We start from the raw sequence: 22123 nt of genomic DNA, 5'->3' as shown, positions 1-22123 counted from the left end.
ACACTGGGGTAAGTGATCGGAGAGAAACTGGACGAAGAGCCCCGGCAATGGAAAGTCAGAAACGGTTATTTTTCTGGACCCCTGTTTTCTGTGACTTGTTGAAGAGAAATATTACCCCTGTTCCTACGGCTGTTCTCCCAGAGCAATAGGAGAGCGTGAAGTTATGAAATTGAGGGCACCTTCACTGAGCAATCGATTAGCAGCCGAGAGAGCTTGTGAATTGGCTGTCTGGACATTTCCAGTAATAAATTGTGAAATAGTCCATGAATAAGTAGTTGGCGGAGTTCAGAATTACCCCCTAGGAAATGTTGCAGGTCTAGAGACACATTACTAAGGCGAGCACCATTTTAATGCTCTGGGCTTTGGCTGTTAAATATGTATGCCATCCGCAAAGCACTTCCCGAAATTAATGGCATTTTACAGCTGCTCTGAAGGCAGCATATTTATATGGAGATGTATAGATTCTTGGGCTGTGGTGGCTTCACAAATGAAGTGCTAATTTTAGAGAATCAGGCCAGGGAGGGGCGTGAAGACAGGGTCAGGAAGTAATCTACCTCAGGACCTTTCTTGAAATGGTTTTCCACTATCAGCCATGAGTTTTTAACCTTTGGTGACCCTGGGTGTGGCCTCTAGGCTGGAAAGGTCACTGCACTAACCAGCCAAATAGCATCCAGGAAATAGATAAGGATGGTGATTAATAATGATAATAATATTGGCAGCTAACAGTTGCCAGGCACTGTTCTGAGTGCTTTTCATAGACTGACTCATTTTATCCTCACAACAACCTTATAAAGTAGGTTCTATTATTTTCCCCATTTTACAGCTGGAGGTGAAATTTGCCTGGGATTCTATGTGTGGTTGGTGGGTCCTCTGGGAAAGGTGGCACCGTCTCTCTGATTCTTTCCATCAGCTAAAGTCAGGGCCACCAGGTCCAGTGGTGCAACTTGTTCACTGCACAAGAGCATCAACCAAAAGACCATGTTCGCCAGGCCCTATGCCAGGGTGCAGGAGCATTGCCCAGAGACAAATTTGCACAAAGGCAGTGCATGGACCAGCCAGTGTCCTCTTTCCTCCAGCCTCAGCACTTTTCCCAGGCCCCAAATGGAAAAGACCAAAAGGCTCCATCCTTGTTGAGCTGCCTACTTGGTTGGAAGGTGAATGAGAGAGGCACTGAGGTTAAGCATGGCGCCTAGCCGAAGGTCCAGCCTCCTACCCAGTTAGCTGGGAAGTGGTTTTCTCAGAATCCCTGGATAGTCGGGAACCCCTTGGGGATTCACAGACTGCCCCGCCCCCAACAACTCCTTCCCGAAGCATCCCAAAGGACTGGTGGAAAGCTCCAGTGGATCAAGCATGGGGAGGGATGGGATTTAGAGAAATAGTGCTGCTGGGAGGCAGGGACAAGATTCAAGCCTGCCCGCCACAAAGGGAGCCCCGCAGGGGGCTACTGGTTAGCTTCTGCTCCTGGATCTCCCACGAGGGTCTTCACTGGGCCTTCCAGCGCTCACCCCACCCCAGGGGCTCGTGAGGTCAAGGGAATGGCCCTGCCAGTTGAGAGAAGGTTAAGGCACCTCTATAGTCAAGCATGTGCCTTAATGTGGGCATGTGGATGTGAGCTTTCCGGTTTACATGCATTCTGTCAGCTGACCGTGGTCACACATCCACTGAAGGCTGGAGGCATTCCATCACATGGGGGTGCTGAGGCAAGTCTGGGGATGTTTGACTGACAGGAAGAGGCTGAGGAGCTGTAGGCAGGAGGAACAGGGTAGGGGGCTAAGGAAGGAGGCCCCAGGTGAGTGAGAAGAAGATTAGAGTTGTCCAGGAACAGGCTCTGGAATGGCAGCTCTTTAACTGATTTGGTGATCTGGAAAAGCCAATTAACTTGGAAGGTCTGACCCCAGGGAACGGACAGGAAAGCCAAGCCAGAGAGAGGTGCGAGGCTGACTGGGAAGGATCGGAACTGGATCCCATCACTGTAGTTCAGCTCCTGTGTGATTTTGGGCAACTTACTGACCTCTGACCCCAAATTTCCTCATCTATCACATGGGGACAGTGTTACTGTCTTGCAGGCTAGTGGGGCTTAAATCAAACAGCCTGTGAAAAAGAGTTTAAATCAGTACCTGGTGCAGAGTAGGAACTCAATTGTGTTGAATTTTCTGGGAGTTCAGCACATCCATCACAGGCTTGGGATGGGGCTTTGTGAGTGAAGCCGGGTGGATGGTGCCAGCAGAAATGTGGACTCGCATGCTGACCTGGATTCGGGAACCTGGCTGCATCAGAGTCCACAGTTCCTCTCACTGCAGACCTCAGGCTGGATGAAGTGCACCGCTTCTCTCCACTGACTCTTCTGCCTCTTCTCCCAGTTATTCTTTGCAGGGTTGCCACGGGTTTGTTTCTAAATGAGAAATCAAAGTCATGCCCTGTTCAAATCCCTTCCCAGGTTCCCCATCACCCAGAGAGGAAGAAGCCTGTGGCAGGCCAGGGTGTGGGGTCTGCCATGGAACAGGCATCTCTTGACTCACAAGCACGTTCCTAGGGATCACCTGCCCCCCAGGGAGGGGCGCCATGGGCCTCAGGGCCTCAGGCATGGAACTCACACTCTGGGGTCACACTAACCTGAATTCGGATCTTCTCTCCCTGCCAGCTAGGGGGACTTACACAAGTCACATATCCTCCTGAACTTCACTTTCTGCATCTATAAAATGGGAGTATTCATACCCACGTCGGGAGGCTGACATTAAGGCAAAATGAGGTGATGCCAGCTCCTAACTACTGAGCTCTGGGGCTCTACTGGCCTCTGTGCCCGTCCCCCATGGGCATGAACTCATTTGCTAATTAACCAGTGCCTGGCACAGCCACATACCAATGAGCTGTCCGTCTCACCAGCAATCACTCCCCTGGGACCCTAACACAGGGGACTGAGGAGGTTCTTGGAAAGAGAGAACGGCATCCGGGAGCTTGTAAATCGGAGTTGGGAGAGAAGTTAGGGCAGACTGCTTTCTGCAGGGCTTTCTACAGCAGCATCCTCAGATGTCAGCGGACGTCAGAATTCCCTGGAGGGCTCCCGAAAACACAGATTGCCGGGCTCTCCCCTGAGTTTCCGGTTCAGTTAGGGCTGGGGGTGGGGCCTGAGAATGTGCATTTCTAACAAGTTCCCAGGTGATGCATATGCTGCCCATGCAGGGGCCATACACTGAGAACCCTGGCCTCCATTACTGGTACAGCAAAGAGATAGTGGGTTTGGGATCAGTCTCCAGCTCAAAGCCCAGCTCCAGCGCTCACTAGTCCTGTAACCACTGGGCAGTTAAATGAGTAAGTGCCTACTGAGCTCCTGCCCAAGTGCCAGGTAGCCATTTGTGAGGCCCCAGTTGGCCCTCAGCACATATGCTTTCCTTCTCCTGACTTCAAGGGGCCTGTTGTCTAAGCCACGCCATGGTATATAAAAACATGAGCAGAGGTCATGGCCCCGACTCTCTAGCGCAAGTCTGCCTCTGCCCTACCCGCTCCGTCTACATCACCTCCCTGCCCATCTGTCTCTGCAGGAGGAACCATTTGTCATGTTTCGGAAGTCCGACAGGACCCTATATGGGAACGACCGGTTCGAGGGCTACTGCATCGACCTGCTTAAAGAGCTGGCCCACATCCTCGGTTTCTCCTATGAGATCCGGCTGGTGGAGGACGGCAAGTACGGGGCGCAGGACGACAAGGGCCAGTGGAACGGCATGGTCAAGGAGCTCATCGACCATGTAAGCCTGGATGGGAGCACAGGAGGGCTCAAGACCCCGGGGAGGGTTGGCCAAGCGCTGTCTGCACCACAGGGCTGGGCATCGTGGCAGAGGAGGGCCCTGGGGGCAGGAGCGATGGAGACAAATGCTGCAACCTTGAGGACTGGGGAGGGGGGCTCAGCTGAAGAAGTGTACCCAGCTCTCATGGGCTGCCTTGCTCATGCTCCCAATGCCATTCCTTTCATACAAACACAGATGCACTGGTCCCCATCTGATTCAGAGCTGGCCCCACTGGCATCTTTGATGAGCTTGCTCTGGAGGAGGCCTGCGACTTCTTGATGCCTTCTGCTCCTTTAAAAGCCACCAGAGGTTGCCCCAGGTCTGGGGACAAGGCACCCACATGAGACATTTCACCACATTCTGTCACTTCATTGAGTAACGCTGGGTCTAGTGGGAGTCCGGGAAGAAAGGATGAGCAAGCCCCGGCTAGAGGCACCGAGGAGTCAGCCTCTCTCTCTGCCTGGGATCAGGAGAGGACTGAGGGCAGCCGGGAGCCCAAGCAGGCAGCAGGAGGGACCTGGGCTTCTTGGGACATTGGGAGGAAGAGGGAGAAGCCACAGGCTAAGGACACCACAGAAGGGGAGGAATCAGGAGGCCCTGGGCTCGAGTCCCAGTTCTTCCTCATTAGCTTTGTGAACAGGAGCAAGTCACTCAACCTCTCTGAGCAGTTCCCCATCTGTAAATTGGGTGTGTTAATACTCCCCCCTCCCGCAACTGCTGCCATAGTAGCACAAGCCTCACCCAGAGTAAGTTCAGTAAGAGGCACCCTGGCAAGATGCTGTGAGCAAACACATCATGGTTCTCAGATGCCCAGCAGGTCTGGGTTCAAGCCTCAGCTTTGCCACCTAGTAGATGCGTGACCGGGTAAGTTCATTAACCTCACTAAGCCTCAATTTCTTTATTTCTAAAACAGGAGTAGTAGTAGTAGTTGTTGTTGTTGTTGTGATTATTATTGTTAGAGACAGAATCTTTCTCAGTCACCCAAGCTGGAGTGCAGTGGTGCCATCACAGCTCACTTCGGCCTCAAACTCCTGGGCTCAAGTGATCCTCCTGCCTCAGCCTCCTGAATACTGAGACTACAGCCACAAGCCACTGCACCTGACTAATTTTTAAGTTTTTTTGTAGACACACTTCGTTGTCCAGGCTGTTCTCAAACTCCTGGCTTCAAGTGATTCTCCTGCCTTGTCCTCCCAAAGTGCTGAGATTATAGGCTTGCGCCATCATGCCCTGCCTAAAATAGGAGTAATTAGCAACCACCATAGCTCCTATGGTTGTTGAGGGAATTGAATAAGGCACCATTTCTGCAGGCTTACCTGGCACACAGTGAACATAACCTGCCTTCCAGCTCAGGGCCTTCAAGTTGACTGAAGCATTTTCTATCAAGGAGCTGCTACTGAATTCAAGGATCTGGTTTATACTGGACCCCTTAGATTCCTTCTTTCATTTATCCTTAGAACAGCCCAGTGAAATAGGTACTGTTATTAACACCCATTTTACAGATGGGGAGACTGAGGCAGAGAAAGATGAAGTGGTGGAGCCAGAATTCAAAGCGGTGGCTTTGGAGGCTCCCTGCCTCATAGTCCTGTGTTCCAGCTTCTACAAAGAACCAATCTGGCCCCCGGGGCCCAGGACAGAATGAGATTTATGCAGAGTTCTTTGCAACCCACAGAGTACCATCCAAAGGTTTATTATGACTTCACCCCTCCAGGATGGGAGCAGGCAGCATCGGGGCCTTCGGTTAAGTCCCCTTGCCTCTGTCTGAGGGGAGTTGCCCTACAGAGACCTTGAAGGTTGCAAGTGGAGAGGAAGGCTGGAACTCAAGGCATGAGGGCTGGAGCCTGGCCCAGCGGATTGGGCTCCTGTGGAAGTCTAATAGGAGACTCAAATGGTAAAGAGCATGGACTCCAGCCAGGTTTGGCTCCCACTCTTTTCCTTGCTAGCTGTGCATTTCTGGACAAGTTTCTTAAGCTCTCTGTGTCTCAGTTTCTGCATCTGTCAAAGGGAAATGCTGTTGATAGCACCTACTTTATAAGGTTGTTATGAGGACTAAGTTAGCAGCGTATTACTTAGTCAGCACCACGTCAGTATTCACTATTATTATTTTTATTTTTGTCCTTACAAGTGTTCCTTGTGGGCTGGGGAGGGGGCTTCAGGAAGTCCCTTTATCTCCCTGCACTGCACTTTCCTAACCTGACAGTGAGAATAATCACACCTGCCCCACATTCTTCACAGCTGGTTGTAAGCCTCAAAGGAGACAACTGGTGGGGAAGCAGCTTCTAGATTGTAGAATTCAATATAAACGGAAGGGAGTGGTGTTGTCACCATTATTAGTAATAACTATAATTATTATGGAAATTAGTCAGCAGGCCCCAGAGGCGCCTCCATCTTATCCACTTCCCTGCGTTTATGAGTGGGGCTTGGAGTCTGGGGCTCCAGCTAGGCTCTGAGGCTGCCATTTGCAGAGGCAAGCTGGACTGGGAGGAAGGAGGATCCCACAGAAGTTGGAGGCCGTATGTAGAAGTGAGCAGGGCTGGGCCAGCCTCACCACTCACAGCATCTTCAGCGGCCCCAGAGCTTTGAAGCGCTGTTGGCAAGAGAATGTGATCAGGGAAGCCCAGCGTCAGCCCAGCCTTCCTAAGCTGACCTTCTGATGGGAAAAGGTGGGAGTGTCATCCACAGCCTCCACGCAGCCAGGCGGTGCTTTGGGTAGCCCAGTATCTATCAGGATTACAGACCTGACGGGACATGCAGGGACCTTGTTAAGCCTGATTCCCTGCAATTGATGAGCCCATTAATCCTAGCTTGGTGCCATTTTTAATAACATCATAACCATTTATTAGTGTCGTCAGATAATTAGTCTTCTCACTAGCCCATAGAAAGCATGGGAAAGGCTTGCCAATATTATTACTTCCTTATTAGGGATCTGAATGTAGGTCTAAGGATGATGAATGCCCACCTTTGTAAGTATCTCCCCCCTGGGGCCCAGTTGGAGGCCCTAGGTAAAGCCTCTGACCGGCAGAACTTAAAAAGCCCTATCTAGATACTCCTTGCTCGCCTCTGTCCCGTGCCACATGGTCTTCCAAGGATTGCAGAGGAAGACGGGGTAGCTAGAGGATGCATCGCTTCCTGCTGACACACTCGCCTGCCCAAGTCGCCTTGAACGATGGGGCAACGAGCACGATTAGACAGAGCAGTGATTGTTCCCTCCATCCCCCACTCTCTTCCAAATTTCGCTCTCTCTATATTTACTGCCTGCTTGTCTGTTTCCTCTTTCAAAAATCTTCTACTCACATCCGTGCCTTAAATTATTCCCACGTGTTTTGATGACTCTGGAATCTAACAAAAATGGGTTCAAATTCTAGGCCTAGCACATTTCAGCTAAGAGTGGGAAAGTTATTCCACTTCTATGGCCTCCATTTCCATATCTATGAAATGGGGATAAAAAAAGGGCCTCCTGCCCTGGATTGGTGAGAAGATTTAATGAGATACAGCATCAAAATGCTTTGCCGAGTTCCTGGTGCTCAGTAAATGCTCAGTACACAGGAGCTGTCCTGCTCATCACTGTTCCTTCCAGGGACAGCCTCCCTGTCTAATGTATGTCCATGACTGAACCTGAAGGCAGTGGGAGGGTGGCCCCTCAGCCATGGTCATCGTGCCAGGCCACAGTAGTCCAGGACCTAGACCTTACCCCGACTGGATCCAAATAAGAGCCTCAAGGAACTGACTCACATTGATCAGACTCACAGGGAACTGAGGCATCCATCAAGGTGCCACCCCCTAACTTTACTTGGGGCATTGGCCTTTTATGACACTGGCCATCCAGAGCTTTTGTGTCCTGGCACCAGGTGCCCAGGAGCCCGCTTGGGGAGTCCAGAGGCAGAACCCCAGGAGTGAGATGCCTGGAGCCAAGAGGAGAGCTGTTGATGGAGAACGGGGAAGGAGACAGGCCTTGAAGAGTCACAGGTGTTGAATGGAGGAACTGGACTTGAATCCCAAGGGCTATGGAGAATTCGAACCCACCAAGGTGGAGCCTGGGGTGACATTGACTTGGCATTTGACGAAGGTCGCTCTGCTGCTGGGCCAAACCTGAGCCAGTATGGAGGCCATCGCTGGGACTCGAGCAGGGAGAGCACAGTGGCCTCACTCCGAGCTCTGCTCTAGGAAAGGAGGGAAGTCGAGGCACAGCCAGCAGACAAGCAGGTGGAACCGATGAGGCTGGGGTTGGTTGGATGGAGAAGGTGGAGGAAGGAAGGGGTGAAGAACGGGGCACGGAATTCTATTCTGGACAGTTAGGGAGGTGATGGTGTCCTGCCCAGATCAAAAGCCCCCTGGAGAAATTGAGGATTTGGTAAACATAGTGAGATCCATTTGGGATGTGTTGGGATTGGGATCCCTGCAGATGGCTGGCCCTGTGGCTGGGCACTTGGAGGAAGCAGCAGGGCTGGGGACTGAGCTCTAGGAGTCATCAGCACATCCTGCAGGGAGCCTGGGAGGTGGAGAGAGCTGCTCAGGGATAGCAGAGATGAGGACCTTGGGGGGCACCCTGAATGGCACAAATGAGAGGGTGGAAGCCACAAGATGCCTGGGCTGGCAAGGGAAAGAAGAGAATCAGAAGGGCATGGGGTGTGGGAGACCCAAGGAGGAGAGGATACTAGAAAGGGAGGAGGGTCACAGGCTGCAAGGAGGTCAAGGGAGATGAGGAATGAGCATCCATGAGTTGGTACAAGCATGACATCCTTGGGGTACTGGGTCAACCCCAGCAGAGTCCTTGAGTGCTCCTGTTCTCACACTTCACCCTCGGAGACCCAGAATTCTATCCTGGCTGCCTCCCAGGCCCTTGCATCAGAGCAGGAGGGAGGCTAAAGGGGATGCATAAAAACTCTGCAGGCCACAAGAAATTTGTCCTTTTCTCTCTAAGCTGTTACATCTCACTGCAGTGTGGATGGCCAGATAAGGAGTTTCCCCTGGCTCATAGATGGGGCTGGACCAGGATAAAGTATGGAACACGGTGGAGACCAGGAGTCATCACGGGTAGCCTTAGCATACTGTACACCTTCCTGGGAAGAAGTTGCACCCCCCACGCATCCCCTCTGCTTCCCGGCAACACTGAGTGCAGCTCAGGGAGGGTGACAAGGTTAGAAGTACCCGTTTCCCTGTGTGACGCTTCTTCCAATGAGGAGTACCTGGTGGGCTAAACTTGGTGGCTGCCACAACATCCAGCATGGGCTGGACACACAGGACAGCCTCGCTGAATGAGGGACTCGTGGATGAACACATGGACTTGCGTGCTTTGCCCAGAGACATGGTTGTAGGTCATGACTAGCTGGCTTCGCAGCCATGGTGTGTGAGAGGAGGGTCTCATTTCAACACCATGACCCCATTGTCCCGTATGTCCACTGTCGTCCACTGGAAGCAGGTCTGAGTTCTGGCCCACATGGGTGTCAGGAGGAGCCTCACACTCTTGTTTGTGTGGCCAGGAAATGCTCTGCCCAAGTTACCTTCTTTGGGCCGGGCCAGCACATTTGCAAGTGAAACATGCTGGGAGCTCAGCTGGGACAAGTCAGAATCCTGGAGGGGACAGGGCAGTTGAAAGCAAGGGAAACTGCAAAGCTGTACTCTTGTCAGGGCAGCCAGGTTGCCCAGAGCAATGACTGTGGAGCCCCGGGGAAGCTCAGGATGTCTCCAGAGTCTGTTTGGGGAGACCAGGTGAGGGGTGCAGGAAGGACTTGGGGCCCCATTGAGAGTCCCTGGAGAACTGTCAGCTCCACAATTCAGTGAGCACAGACTAGCCTGGGAAAAGGGATGGAAAGAGTCTGGCAGGGGACCGGGTCCAGACAAACAGGTGCAAGAGAGCAGCAGAGCTTCAGGGATGAAGGGAGTATGGGGGAAACCGAGGTCAGAAGGAACAGCAGAAACACACAAGCTCCCCTGCTGAGGATCATTCCTTCCTTTATCAATTCCACAAAATTTTATTGAGGGCTGTCTCAGCCTGGGAGCCTGGAGAGCAGAGCCTGAGGCAGGGGATTATGCCATTACTCAATTAGGGATTGTGATTCCAGGGACAGAATGAGGGGCAAGGGCAAGGGACGTGGAGTGGGAAGGAGGAAGGTGACACAGGATGTGTTATTGAGCTGGTTGCCCTGGAGGGTGACTCACGTCTCAGTCTATGAGTCTGCACCCCGGAAAAGCCTTACAAAGTGAGTCTCAGGACCATCTCTTGGGGTAAGCAGAGAAAGGGAAAACAGGTTTATCCACCAGCTCCTGACTCCCACACATTCTGGGTTTGGCATGGTGGGCATGGGACCCAGTGTCTATGAGAAGCCACAGGGCTGGAGGCCAGAGGTGGCCAGGTGGGCAGGAGTTGAAATGCCATCAGAGTGGACCTGCATGAGGATGGCCAGAGCCAGAGGATCTGGAAGGCTGCCTGAGAGGGGTCTGAGCCTAGCCCCGACTGATAATGTGCCAGACCCGGGGCAGTGACTAGGGAGTGGGGTGCCCAAGGCAGACATGGTCCTTACTCTCCAGGGGCAAACGGTGAATTGGACAAGTGAGGTTTCATTAAGATTTTGGTCAGTGCTGCTGTGGGGAAGATGGAAGGCTTTGGGGGTATAACCTTGAGGAAAATGCCTCAAGCTGCCCAGAGGAAGTGACCCTTAGGCTGCGACTTGAATTAGGAGATGTCCCAGGCAGGTCTAAGACACACGCCTGGGCGGATGACAGGTCTGCTGCAGTCCCCACCTGGTCAGGGCCTGGCTGGGGCTGCAGCTGAGTGCGCGGAGTCCCAGAGCACTGGCAGGACCGTGAACTGTGCTGGGCCCTGGACAGACAGCATCTCGTGGACACCCAGGGACTGGGGACAGGATTCTTTTAGAGACAGCAATGGAGATTGTGGTCGATCCCTCGGAGTGTGCCCTGAGGCAGGGAAATCCCGCTGAGCCTTCCTAAGAGACAGGCACAGGCTGGTGCTCCTGGGGACTCAGGAACCAGGCAGTTCTCCTAGGCTTGGGAGAGGCACACCCATCCTTTCTCACTGTCAGACATCCATCAGCTCAGGAGACCTGCGTGCCAACCACCGGGACATGACCCACTGGTTGACACGAATTTTCTAGCTCCTGTTCCCCATCTATTTCCGTATATGTGGGCTTTTCAGGGTGCTGTTTGCCAAGGTTGTCGATGGCCACAGTGCTAATTGTTAAGTTTCACAGCTGGGTGGCAGGTCATCCACAGATATTCTCTCTGACTTGGTGTCCCTCTGCCCCTGGTCCCCCTTCCCCGCCCCCGCCACCTGCAGGGTGGCACTCCTGAGGCAGCGCCTGCTGAGAGATCTTTTAAACCTCCAGTTCTCCCAGAGGTTGAATTACTCATTTCTTCAATAAATCTGTCAAGTCAGGCCCCATGCTAGTAGCTGTGGATACAACAGTGAACAAAACAGGCAGGATCTCTTCCCTGATCCTCAGGATCCCACAGACTAGTGGAAGAAATGGGCAGTTATCTATGAATAGATATAAATACTCGATGAGGGCAAGTTTTCTGAGCAAGGAATGTGGCTGAGTGGAAGAGCTTCCCAGGCTCCTCCCAGACTGGGGCCTGGGCTGGCAGATCCTGTAGATCAGAGAGCAGTGGGCAGTCACTGTGATCCAACCCAGGAAACTTTAGGGGAAGATCTTGGAGGCTCGAGAGGTTGGGGCTAGCCATGGCCTGTCCCCTTCACCAGCATCAGTCGGGGGAATCCAGGAAGGGGATCTGGTTATGCAGCAGAAGCCAGTGATGAGGGTTGGGTGGAGGAGGACATGGATTTGGGAAGCTGTCCCCCAAAACCAACTGTGGAGAAGAGTTCATGTGCAGCATCCAGAGGTAAGAGAGAGAGCATGGACTGGGGGCTGCAGGAAGGCTGGGAGGAAGAGAAGAAGCGGGGATAGACAATGGCACTATGAACTCCGGTTTCCCAGCCTCCAGGTGGGGTGGCAGGTGTCACGGGAAGATCTGTTGTCAAAGACACACTACTATTTCCCCCGCCGCGTCCCATCTTCCTCCCAGCTAGGAACTAGACCTTAGTTCTGGCCTGCATGTGGTGGCCCCAACCCGTCTGCAGCTCCAGGGAAGGTTCCGCCCAATCCCACTGCCCCAGCCTGGAGCAGGGCTCTTTGGAGCTGGACATGCTGGGAGCTCACCTGGGAGGAGGAGAAAGAGATGGGTTCCAAAGGTGGACCCTCCACAGGCCAGCCTGGTTGCCCAGAGCAGTGACTGGGGAGCTCTGTGGAGCTAAGGATGTCACCAGGACCTGTCTGAGGTGGGAATGAGGGCACAGGAGGGCTATCAGTGCTAGGGTTCACTGACAGATCAGAGGGAAGAAGAGTGTGTAACCCAGCATTCAGGTGGGTTCGTCAGGGGCCAGGCCACAAGCAGCAGGCTCTAAACTCTGGAGAGGGGTGGGCAGGGGACAGGAACAGGTGTACTGGTGGGCGCCAATGTGGTGGACCTGAGGCCAGAGCTCAGCCCATTAGGTAAGGGGAGAGCAGGACCCTTGTGTGTATTTGGATGCTTGTTCTTCCAGCAGAATTTGATTCAGCCCCTACTTTGTGCCAGGCTTTCTGTTAGTCTCTAGGGACACATCAGGGAGTGAAACAAGCTCATTCCCCGCGCTCCTAGACTGTATATCCTGGCAGAGGAGCTGGGCATTCCATAGTGACTTGCAAATAATTCCATAATGATAAGGGCATAAAGGAGCAGTTAGGGGGCTATGGGAGTGTGTAACCAGGACCTAGCCTGTGGGGAGCGGGGCTCACAGTCTTCGGCTCCCTTGGGCTTTGCTAGGGCAGGCCACGCCCTGTCTGGGCTGATATGACTATCAGTGTATGAGGTGGGGGGAGAGAACATGCAGTGATGGGACACGGAGCCCATGGTGCATCCATCCTGGGGACCCCCATGGGGTCTATGAAGCAGGGAAGACCTGCCCATCCTCTCTCCGAAGAACAGAGGCACAGGGCTGGAGCTTGCTGGACCTCAGTAATTGAGCTGTTCTCGCAGGCCCAGGAAAGGCATACACATCTTTTCTTGGCGTCAGGCAGGGAGGCCGCTGTCAGCTCAGGAAGCCGGTGAATGAATCACAGGTACTAGTAGTTGACACATTGGCTGACACTTACGAATGTGCTAGCACCTCTTTCCCCTCTGTCCAAATGTGTGGACTGTTGAGTGTGTTGGTTTGTCATGTCCAGGGCCCTTCAGGGACACAGTGTTTTCTTAAGCTTAGAGGCTGTGGCTCAGCAGCAGACACTGTCTGTGACTTGCTTTATCCTCTCGTGAAGGGCCATGTGCACCGCCAGCTGACCCTGAGGACACGCTCGCTGGGTGTCTTCTCTTAACCAGCAGCATCCTAGTCATTCATTCCCAGAGTCTCTACAAAAGGCCTACTGTGTGCCACACACTGTGCCAGCCATGGGGCACACAACAGTGAAAAGGTAACAGGTTCCAGCTTCACTCTCAGGAGCTCAAGGTGTAGGGGGGAAACACCCAGAGAATCAGCCAATACCTCTAAAATCACAACCATGATCAATGCTGGGAGCGACAAGTGCCTGGTGCGATGAGAGTAGTCTCCAGGGAGTCCTGATTTCCTCTGAGGCTTGTGTCTGTGGAAGTGATGATTGGGCTGAGATCTGAAGCAGAAGTCTACATTCACTAGACAAAGAGTCTGGGGAGGAAGAGGCTCTAGGTGGAGAACAGTTCATGTGCAGCATCCGGAGGTAAGAGAGAAAGCATGGATTGGAGAGGCTGCAGGAAGGCTGGGAGGAAGAGAAGAGGGGAGGACCGTGCAAGGAATGTTGGAGAGCCTTTCAATGCAACAGCCACCAGCCGCATGGAGTTATTTAATTTTAAGCTTTAATTCATTGAAATTCGATTAAAGTATAAATTCAGTTCCTCAGTCTTACAAGCCAGTTGCTGGACAGCCACGTGTGGCCCGCAGTTGCCATATTGGGCAGGCAGATAGAGAACCTTTTCATAGTTGCAGGAAGTTCTGTTGGACAGCACTGGGCTAGATCATGCATGGCTGTAAGAACCCTAGTAAGAGGCATGAGGACGTCCTGACATACTTTAATTAGCACCATGGATAAGGATAGATTCTAGCTGGAGAAACATCACTTTAGGACAAGAATTCCATGATGCCACATACTAGAGATGTGTGCGGGATGCCAGAAGAGTCCCTGGGGAAGAGTCCCGTATGCATGGTAGGAGTGAGGCTGGTTTTCTTAGGCAGCTGTGCAAGCAGCAGAGGGACCTGGGGCTGGCAAAGTTCACCAGCAACTTCCTGCAGCTGCCATATATGCTGGGAAGCCCCATGGTCAGGAGCCAGAGTCAAGTTCAGGTCTCTGGGAATGCAACACTGGGCTCAGGACAAGGCAGGGTGGGCCCAGGCATGAAGCTTGCTCTTCAGAGTGGAACAGGTGCTGGGGTGGGGACAGTAGCAGGACGTGGAAGGAGCCCCATGTGTCCTGCACAGGGTCTAAGTGGCAGGTATTCGTTCTCTAGAGCTGCCACACCAAATGGCTGTGAACTGCCAAACCCAAACAACAGAAAGTTACACTGTCAATTCTGGAGGTCAGAAATGAGAAATGAAGGTGTCAGCAGGGCTGGTTCCTTTTGGAGGCTCTGAAGTCTCGAGAACCTGTTCCATGCTTCTCTCCGTCCAGTCTTCCGGTGTGGCTGGCAGTCCCTGTGCTTCTGGCTTGTATCTACTATTCCAGTCCCCTCCTTCAGCATCACATGGCCTTCTGTATGTATCTATGCATCCTCTCTTCCTCTTTTTCTTTTTTTTGAGACAGAGTCTTGCTCTGTCGCCCCAGCTGGAGTGCAGTGGTGTGATCTCAGCTCACTGCAACCCCCGCCTCCCAGGTTCAAGCAATTCTCCCTGCCTCAGCCTCCCGAGTAGCTAGGACTACAGGCACATGCCACCACACCCAGCTAATTTTTGTGTTTTTATAAAGATGGGATTTCGCCATGTTGGCTAGGCTGGTCTCAAACTCCTGACCTCAGGTGATCAGCCCACCTTGGCCTCCCAAAGTGCTGGGATTACAGGCATAAACCACTGTGCCCAGCCTCCTCTTTTCCTCTTCTTAAATGGACACCAGTCATTGGATTTGGGGCCCACCCTCATTCCATATAACTTCATTTCAACTTGATTTCATCTGAAAAAACCTTATTTCCAAATAAGGTCACCCTCACAAGTACCAGGGGTTAGGATCTGAACATAATGGGGAAGGGGGCACAATTCAACCCATTACATGTGACTTGCATGGTAGAGTGGTAAAATGTTGGGCTTTGAGATCACAGTAAACTGGGTCCAAGTACCAGCTCGCCACTTACCAATTTAAACAACCCTCCTAGCCTGCTTGAGCCACCCTGTCCTCATCTGGAATATGGTGAGGAAGTCGACTACCTGGCAGGGCTACTGGGGAGATTGCATCAGAGGTATATACAATACACTGAGTCATGCTTGGCATGTCAGATGGGGATCCCAACTAAGAGGCGAAGAACGGAGATGAGGAATCTGGTGGGGACCATACCTGGGAATCGAAGCAGGCAGCTATCAGCAGCGACACCAGACACGGGCAGCAAGCTGGGAGTCAGGGGCCACATCTCAGACCCTGGGGAGGACCCCTGTCCTAACAGAAGTCTGATTAGTGACAAGTTCTTAGAGCCGGGACCACAGTCCCAACCCCACTCCTAGAACCTGGTAGGAAGATATCCAGGTTTTAGTCTGGGGTACAAGGCAAGATTCAACCAGCAGCCAGGGTATCTGGAGACTGAGGACCAAAGGTTGGAGCCATAGCAGCTTAAATCGTTCTGACCTTCAGTTTTGGGAGCTGGGGACGTGGTGGGACGGATGGGGCCAGATGACCTCATGCAAGGATAGAGGAGACTGGGAGGAGGATCCCAACAGATTCTTGGCAAGTGAAAAGCTGTTTATGGGGATGAAGTAATATCCTGGGAAGATTGTCCCGCCAGGTCCAAAGGTTTAGAAATAGTACAGAAAGGTCCTTGGTGAGGCAGGAGGGCTGACAAAACACCTGTAAGACCAAAGAAAGTATTGTACAGGTTAGGAGTTTGATGTCTTTCAAGGACATGATTACTGTAAATACTATAGCAAAGCCCAAGGAGCTTCTCTCCAAGCCTCAGTTTCCTTCTGTTAAAAAAAAAAAAATGTGGGGTCGGAATAGATGTGTTCCTCAAATAGACTTGAAGGTCTCTCATCCAGCTCTGACAGCCTATGATTTTATGAATCATCCTCAAAGAAAACTTGCACAAGTGGGAAGAGCCTGCCAAGATTGGGCCTTTCATTCTGAGTAATGAACTGAAACAGCAAAGGCTTAACATCTGTTCCCATCTTTCAAGAGAAGTTGGACAAAATAATGCCTTTTTCAGGGAAATCGTAACCAACGGTGAAATGTAGTATTTTCTGCCTTAACCCGAAGCGAAGTGGAGAACTACAGCATTCCTGAGGCCCAAGGGAGAACACAAGTCCAAACTCCCGGTGAAGGTCATATTGACCAGGTGTCTTCCCGCCGCAGGTACAGAATGCTGAGGATGCCTCGGTCTCCCAACCCCATTAAAACCAAAGAGCAGGAAGAATGGCAGGGAGATTTCAAAGGCTCTGAGAGGATCTAGGGGAAGAGCTGGCAAGAAAACCATGTGATTCGCTTTCTCACCAGTCCCCGAACTAATCATTGGCTACAAACACCCCTATCCCCCAGCCACAACTCTCTTATCCAACTTGCCATCAAAAGTCAAAGGGAGGTTCACCACCATCACTGACATTGAGGTTCTTCCCAAGAATCCACTCCAAGCCCAGGAGGCCATTTCCAGAGACCAATTCCAAAAGCATTTTGGGCAATGATAATGACTTTGGAGTCAGAACAGAACCTCCTAATGCAATATACAGTCAAGCATCACTTAACAACACGAATACATCCTTAGAAATGTCATCAGGCATTTTCATCATAGTTGGGACATCATAGGCTGTACTTCCACACACCTAGATGGTAGCACCTACTACACACGTCACCTGTATGGTATGGCCTATTGCTCCTACGTACAAACCTGTACAGCATGTTACTCTCCTGAATACTGTAGGCACCTGTGTATGGGAACTTATCTAAACATAGGAAAAGTTCAGTAAAAATAGTATTCTAATCTTATGGGACCACTGTTCTATATGCAGCACACTGTTGACCAAGACAGTTGGGCAGCACATGACTGTACTTTGAAGGGACAGGATTGGAGACGCCAAGTTCTAGAATCAGAGGCCCTCTACATCTCTGTCACGTCAACATTATGGAGAATCCTAGAACGTTAGGACTGAAAGGAGCCTTTCAGGGTGTCCCACTCACGCTCCCACCCTACCCAGCAATCCTACCTACAGCCCCAGCAGGGGCTCACTCAACCGGAAGCTCCATGTCACCAGGGACTAGGTCTCTTGCTCACCACTCTACAGTTCTTTTTTTTTTGCTGCTGCTGCTGCTTTCTTTTGTATGCACCTGAACTGAGAGGACTCCGGAAGCTGGGGTGGCAGCAGCTTGCCGGCTCTTCTTTCTTCTGCCTCCAGCCAGGCAAATTCCAACTCGCACATTCAGAAATGTACAAAAGAAAGAGCCTTTATAATAGGCTCCTTCTCCCCATCTTTCCCAGGTTCTGAAGATCATGGAATCCTTGGACTCCAAGTGTCAGATGGGGTGTGGGGGCTGCTCTTAGAAGGAGAAACATTGGGTAGGCAGGGTCAAAGCTGTATTTGACCCAGCCGGGTGCACCTGCAGAGCTTTCCAGAGCTGCCATTCCACCCATACTAGCCCTTCCCTCCTTGACATCTGATTTTGACTGGATTGCTAGTTCCTGTTCTGAGATGAGTGAAGTCAGAGCTAGTGTTAGCAGCTACCCTTTAGTAAACAGTTTAATTAATGTCCGTCTCCCCTACTAGACTGTAAACTCCATGAGGGCAGAAGCCATGTCTGTTTGGGTCAGCTCTGTATCCCTGGTGTCTCTTGGATTTCATGACACAGTGAGTGGATGAATGGAGTTGGACCAAGTCAATGGATGGCCACCTAGAGGCATTGCCTTGCAAAGAGGTGTCAGAGGGAGGTCCCCCCTTGGCAAAAGGGACTTTAAAGCTGGTTGTTAAGCCCCAGCCTCCCATTCTGTCCTGTCCTACTTGAGGAAGGGAAGTGATAACTTAGTTCACACTCTGAGGTGTAAATATCCACAGAAGCTCCAGGGGCATCCTCTCATAGGGGAAGGTTATTAATTAACAAATATTCCAGAGGCTGAGAGAGGGCCTGAGGATAGAGAAAAGAAGCAGAGACTCCACCCCAGCTCCAGCTGCACTCAGGAACTCACAGGCAAATAAGCAGATCAGACACAATGCCGCAGCGGCCACAGACCGCCATTCAAGCAGAGCAGAGCTGGCTTTATGGGAGTTTAGAGATGGAGGCTGCGAGGGCGGGTTTCTGGAAGAGACAGGGTGTGCAGAGGAAGGCGGACATGGTGAGAAGGAGACAACAGGAAAAGGACATCTGAAACAGCGTGGGATGTGCAGAGCATGGGGCTGAAGGAGGGACTGTGGTAAGCAGGAAGTGGTTTAATCGGGGCCTCATGGGGGAGGATGCTAGTGGGGTGAGGCTGAAAAGTTGGGATGGGATGACAGAATCTAGATTTTTTAATCAGGAAAAGCTCAGACCAAAGAAATTGAACTTTAATTCTTTCCCTTATTAAAATCGTGATAGGCGAAAATTTATTAACGTAGCATTCCTAGCATTACTCCACCCCCTTCTTTCCCACTCCACACCACCTCCTATTAATAAGGGCCTTGGATTTGCTTGTTTTGTCTCCTTTCCTTTTTTTTTTCTTATTTTTCAAAACAAAATCTCACTCTGTTGCCTAGGCCGGAGTGCAGTGACACAGTCAGGGCTCACTGCAGCCTCTACCTCCCAGCCTCAAGCAATCCTCCCACCTCAGCCTCCCAAGTAGCTGGCACTACAGGCCACTGCACCCAGCTAACTTTTTAATTTTTTGTAGAGATGGAGTCTTGCTATGTTATGCAGGCTGTTCTCAAACCCCTGGGCTCAAACGATCCTCCTGCCTCAGCCTTTCAAAGTGCTGGGATTACAGGCATGAGCCACTGTGCCCAGCCTGTCTGCCTAGTTTCTCCCAATGAGGGTATTACCTTTGCCCAACTCATGTTTGGAGGGCCTTTAGGATATAAAATCCAGAATGTGGTGAAGCATTAGAGCAGTGGAGGGGAGAGGAAAGCGAATTAAATAAGCGTCATGGTGCATTCTGTGTCCTCTTTGTGATTCTGAAAGACACCAATAAAAAGAACGAGGTATTTTTGAATGTTTGTGGGTTACTGAACTGCATTTATTTGACAAAGCACCATTTTTGAGAGGGGAGCGCTTGGGTTACAGCTTTAAGAGAGTTCCATTCTCTGCATGTTTACTCCACCATCCTTTCCTTCAAGACCGTGAGCTCTCAGAGAGCAGAGGTTAAGTTGAATTCATCATTGTCTCCCAGCACCCTGACCTGGCCCTGAAGGAGGGTTTGTAAATGTGGAAACAGAAGAATGGTTAGTGACCTGGGGCTTGGACAACTGACGCCACCTTCCTCTCTCCTCCAGCAAGGGTGTTCTGTCTTCCGCTCTTCTGAGACTTTGCTCACAGTCGGTCTCTCTCTCTCTGTCTGGTTGCAGAAGGCAGATCTGGCCGTGGCCCCCCTGACCATCACCCATGTTCGAGAAAAGGCCATTGACTTCTCCAAGCCCTTCATGACACTCGGTGTGAGCATCCTGTATCGAAAGCCCAATGGCACCAACCCCAGCGTCTTCTCCTTCCTCAATCCCCTGTCCCCAGACATCTGGATGTATGTGCTCCTCGCCTACCTGGGTGTCAGCTGTGTCCTCTTCGTCATCGCCAGGTAAGTCAATTCCTTGGCCAGATGTCGGGCCCAAGGTTGAAGGTTTCGGGGCCAGGCGGGTCCTCACCTCCTCAGCCCCTGGCACAGAAGGCCCAAGTCTCAAGCCATCACTGTGCCCAGTCCTCTTCCACTCTCCCTGGCTCAGATTCCTTTGTATCCCTCAGGGAACATTCCATGCCTTGCCCCTCCCTGGCCCCATGCTTGAACCTCACCCTGGTCTGTTTCTGTGACTCTGAGATGTAGCACTTGCACCTCAGGTCCCATTTGCACCTCAGGTCCCATTTGCACCTCAGGTCCCATTTGCACCTCAGGTCCCATTTGCAGGCTTGAAGAGTTCAAGTTGCTGCCCAAAGCTGCACCACCTGAGCCAGGCACCTGGTACAGCAGACCCAGGGCACTGGGTGGCCCAGTGGGTGGCTTAGAAATTGGAAAACAGGTGTGTCTATCTAAGCCACAACAGCAGGAGGAACAGTGCCCAATAAACTCACACGCATCCCCACATGCAGAAACGTGGCACACATGCACACATCCCTGTCTGGGCTCCATGCTGGCAACATGTGTGCACATTTGGCTATTCAAATAAAGTAGACATAGCCCACCCTTGCTGGTGGGTGGTAGGAGGAGGTCACTAGGGGCAGGTTTAGCCCAGTGTTGCGGGAATGCCTGCTGCTTGCTAAGCACTGTGCTCTGCACTTTGCAGTTATCTTATTTAATTCTCCCAGCCTCCCTTGGAGGCTCAGAAAGTCTCACCACTTGCCAAAGTCATACGGCCAATACATGACACTTGCCGCATTTGACCACGGGGGTCACCAAGCCTTTTATCTATGACCCACACCTCTGTCCAGTAGTCCGCCCCTGCCCCGGGGTTGGTGGCTGCGGGGGCCAGCTCCCTGCCCCTTTCCAGCTGGGCCCTCTGCCTTCTCCCTTGGGGCTCCAGCCCCAGCCCCAGATCTTTTTTTTCTCTAAATCCTAACAAAGCACAAAGAGAGACTTCTCCGGAGAGGGAATTTGAGATCCAACGACTTGGCGTTTTTAGCCTTTTTTTCTCCGGAGCCGCCTTTCAAAGCCACCCTCCCTCCACTTCGCTCCCTTCCCCTGCCTCCCGCTGCCTCCTTCCTCACTGCCGGAGACCAAAGGGAAGGCTATGAGCCATGAAATGTCCTGCTTCCCAAGCCCTGTGCTGCTGGAGGCCTGGAGCTGCCAGGGCCGCCATGCCTGGTGGACGCAGCAGCCGCCAAGCCTGCCACCGAGAAGCCTTCATCACGCCTCTTGTCTCTAATGGTCTAACAAGGCTTTGAAAGCCAGGGGCCACTCTCCAGAGCTCGAACCACGATTTCAGCAGCTCCCATGGTCTCTTGGCTCCCACACCCTCCGGCTTTTCCAGCATCTGTTCTGCCCTTTTGATGTGTGTCCCATCCCCACCTCACTCCTGGCCCCGCACCAGCTGCCGGCAGCCGCACCTGCTTCCCACCCTGACTCCTACCTGGGAAGGTGAGAGCCTTTTTCCCAAGGTTAGGCTGGGTGACTTTCTAGAAAAGATGGGATTCCTAGAGCTGCTGGAATGATAGGAGGCCCCTGAGAAGAGAGGAGATGGACAAGAGTTTTGGCAACAGAACTGGGAAGAGCATCAGAGGGCGCTTGTCACCTCACTCAGCACCACACAACACCATTCACACCTGTCTTGAGGTGGGTATAATTATCCCAGGTTTATAGACACAGAAACTGAGGCTTGGAGAATTAAGTGAATTGCCAAGAATCAGAAAGTGTTTCTTTGGCAGTGTTAGGCTTCAAACCCAGACCAGTCTAACTTCGTATCCAGGGTGACAAACGCAAGTGCCTGCCAGGGCCAAAGGGAGTGAAACAGGCGTAGGGACAGGCAGCAGGGAGTGGTAGGGACTGAGGCACCCTAGAGAGCTCACCTGGCTGAAGGGGGCAGCCACTAGTCAGCTCCAACACGTTGTACCAGGCAGAGACCCAGGACCAATGTTGCAGAGCTCATGATTTTGAGAGAGAGATTGGGATTTTTATGTGACGTCTCACGGTTTTTCTCTGTGGGCCACTAGTTTGATTTTTTTATAACACTGGCAGGGTCAAGCACAACATACCTGTAGTGTGAATGTGGCCATCTCCCCTTCACTCCCGGCGACCATGCCTGCTGCTGGCGATCTGGACACAGCTGCCCACACTCCCAAAAGATGGGGCCTGGGAAGGGTGAGCAGGTCCCCAGGTCTACTCTGGGGCAACTCCAGCTTGGCACAAGACTGTCCATCTTGCACACTTGCCTGGCCTGGTCTGTTTGGCCCACATCAGGGACCAGGCATTGCACAAGGTCTTTCGCTGTCACCAGGATACTGCTTCACGCCTGGTGAGGTAGGAGGAAACAGGAA

The 22123-nt window shown here is 52.1% G+C and overlaps 1 protein-coding gene across 2 annotated transcripts in view; it reads left to right on the top strand.

Moving 5' to 3' along the window:
- The window catches only part of GRIK3 (glutamate ionotropic receptor kainate type subunit 3), a 230936-nt gene that overhangs the window by 186584 nt on the left and 22229 nt on the right, over positions 1-22123 (top strand). For both annotated transcript variants that reach the window (XM_035250837.3, XM_035250836.3), the window contains exons 10-11: positions 3540-3743; positions 19513-19736. In XM_035250837.3, the coding sequence (XP_035106728.3) occupies positions 3540-3743; positions 19513-19736 (428 nt within the window). The remainder of the gene's footprint in view (positions 1-3539; positions 3744-19512; positions 19737-22123) is intronic.

This window comes from Callithrix jacchus, chromosome 7 (assembly GCF_049354715.1).
Source record: "Callithrix jacchus isolate 240 chromosome 7, calJac240_pri, whole genome shotgun sequence".
NCBI classification, from domain to species: domain Eukaryota; kingdom Metazoa; phylum Chordata; class Mammalia; order Primates; family Cebidae; genus Callithrix; species Callithrix jacchus.
The sequence above is the reverse complement of the archived record's forward strand: the minus strand, read 5'-3'. Positions and strand labels throughout refer to the sequence as shown.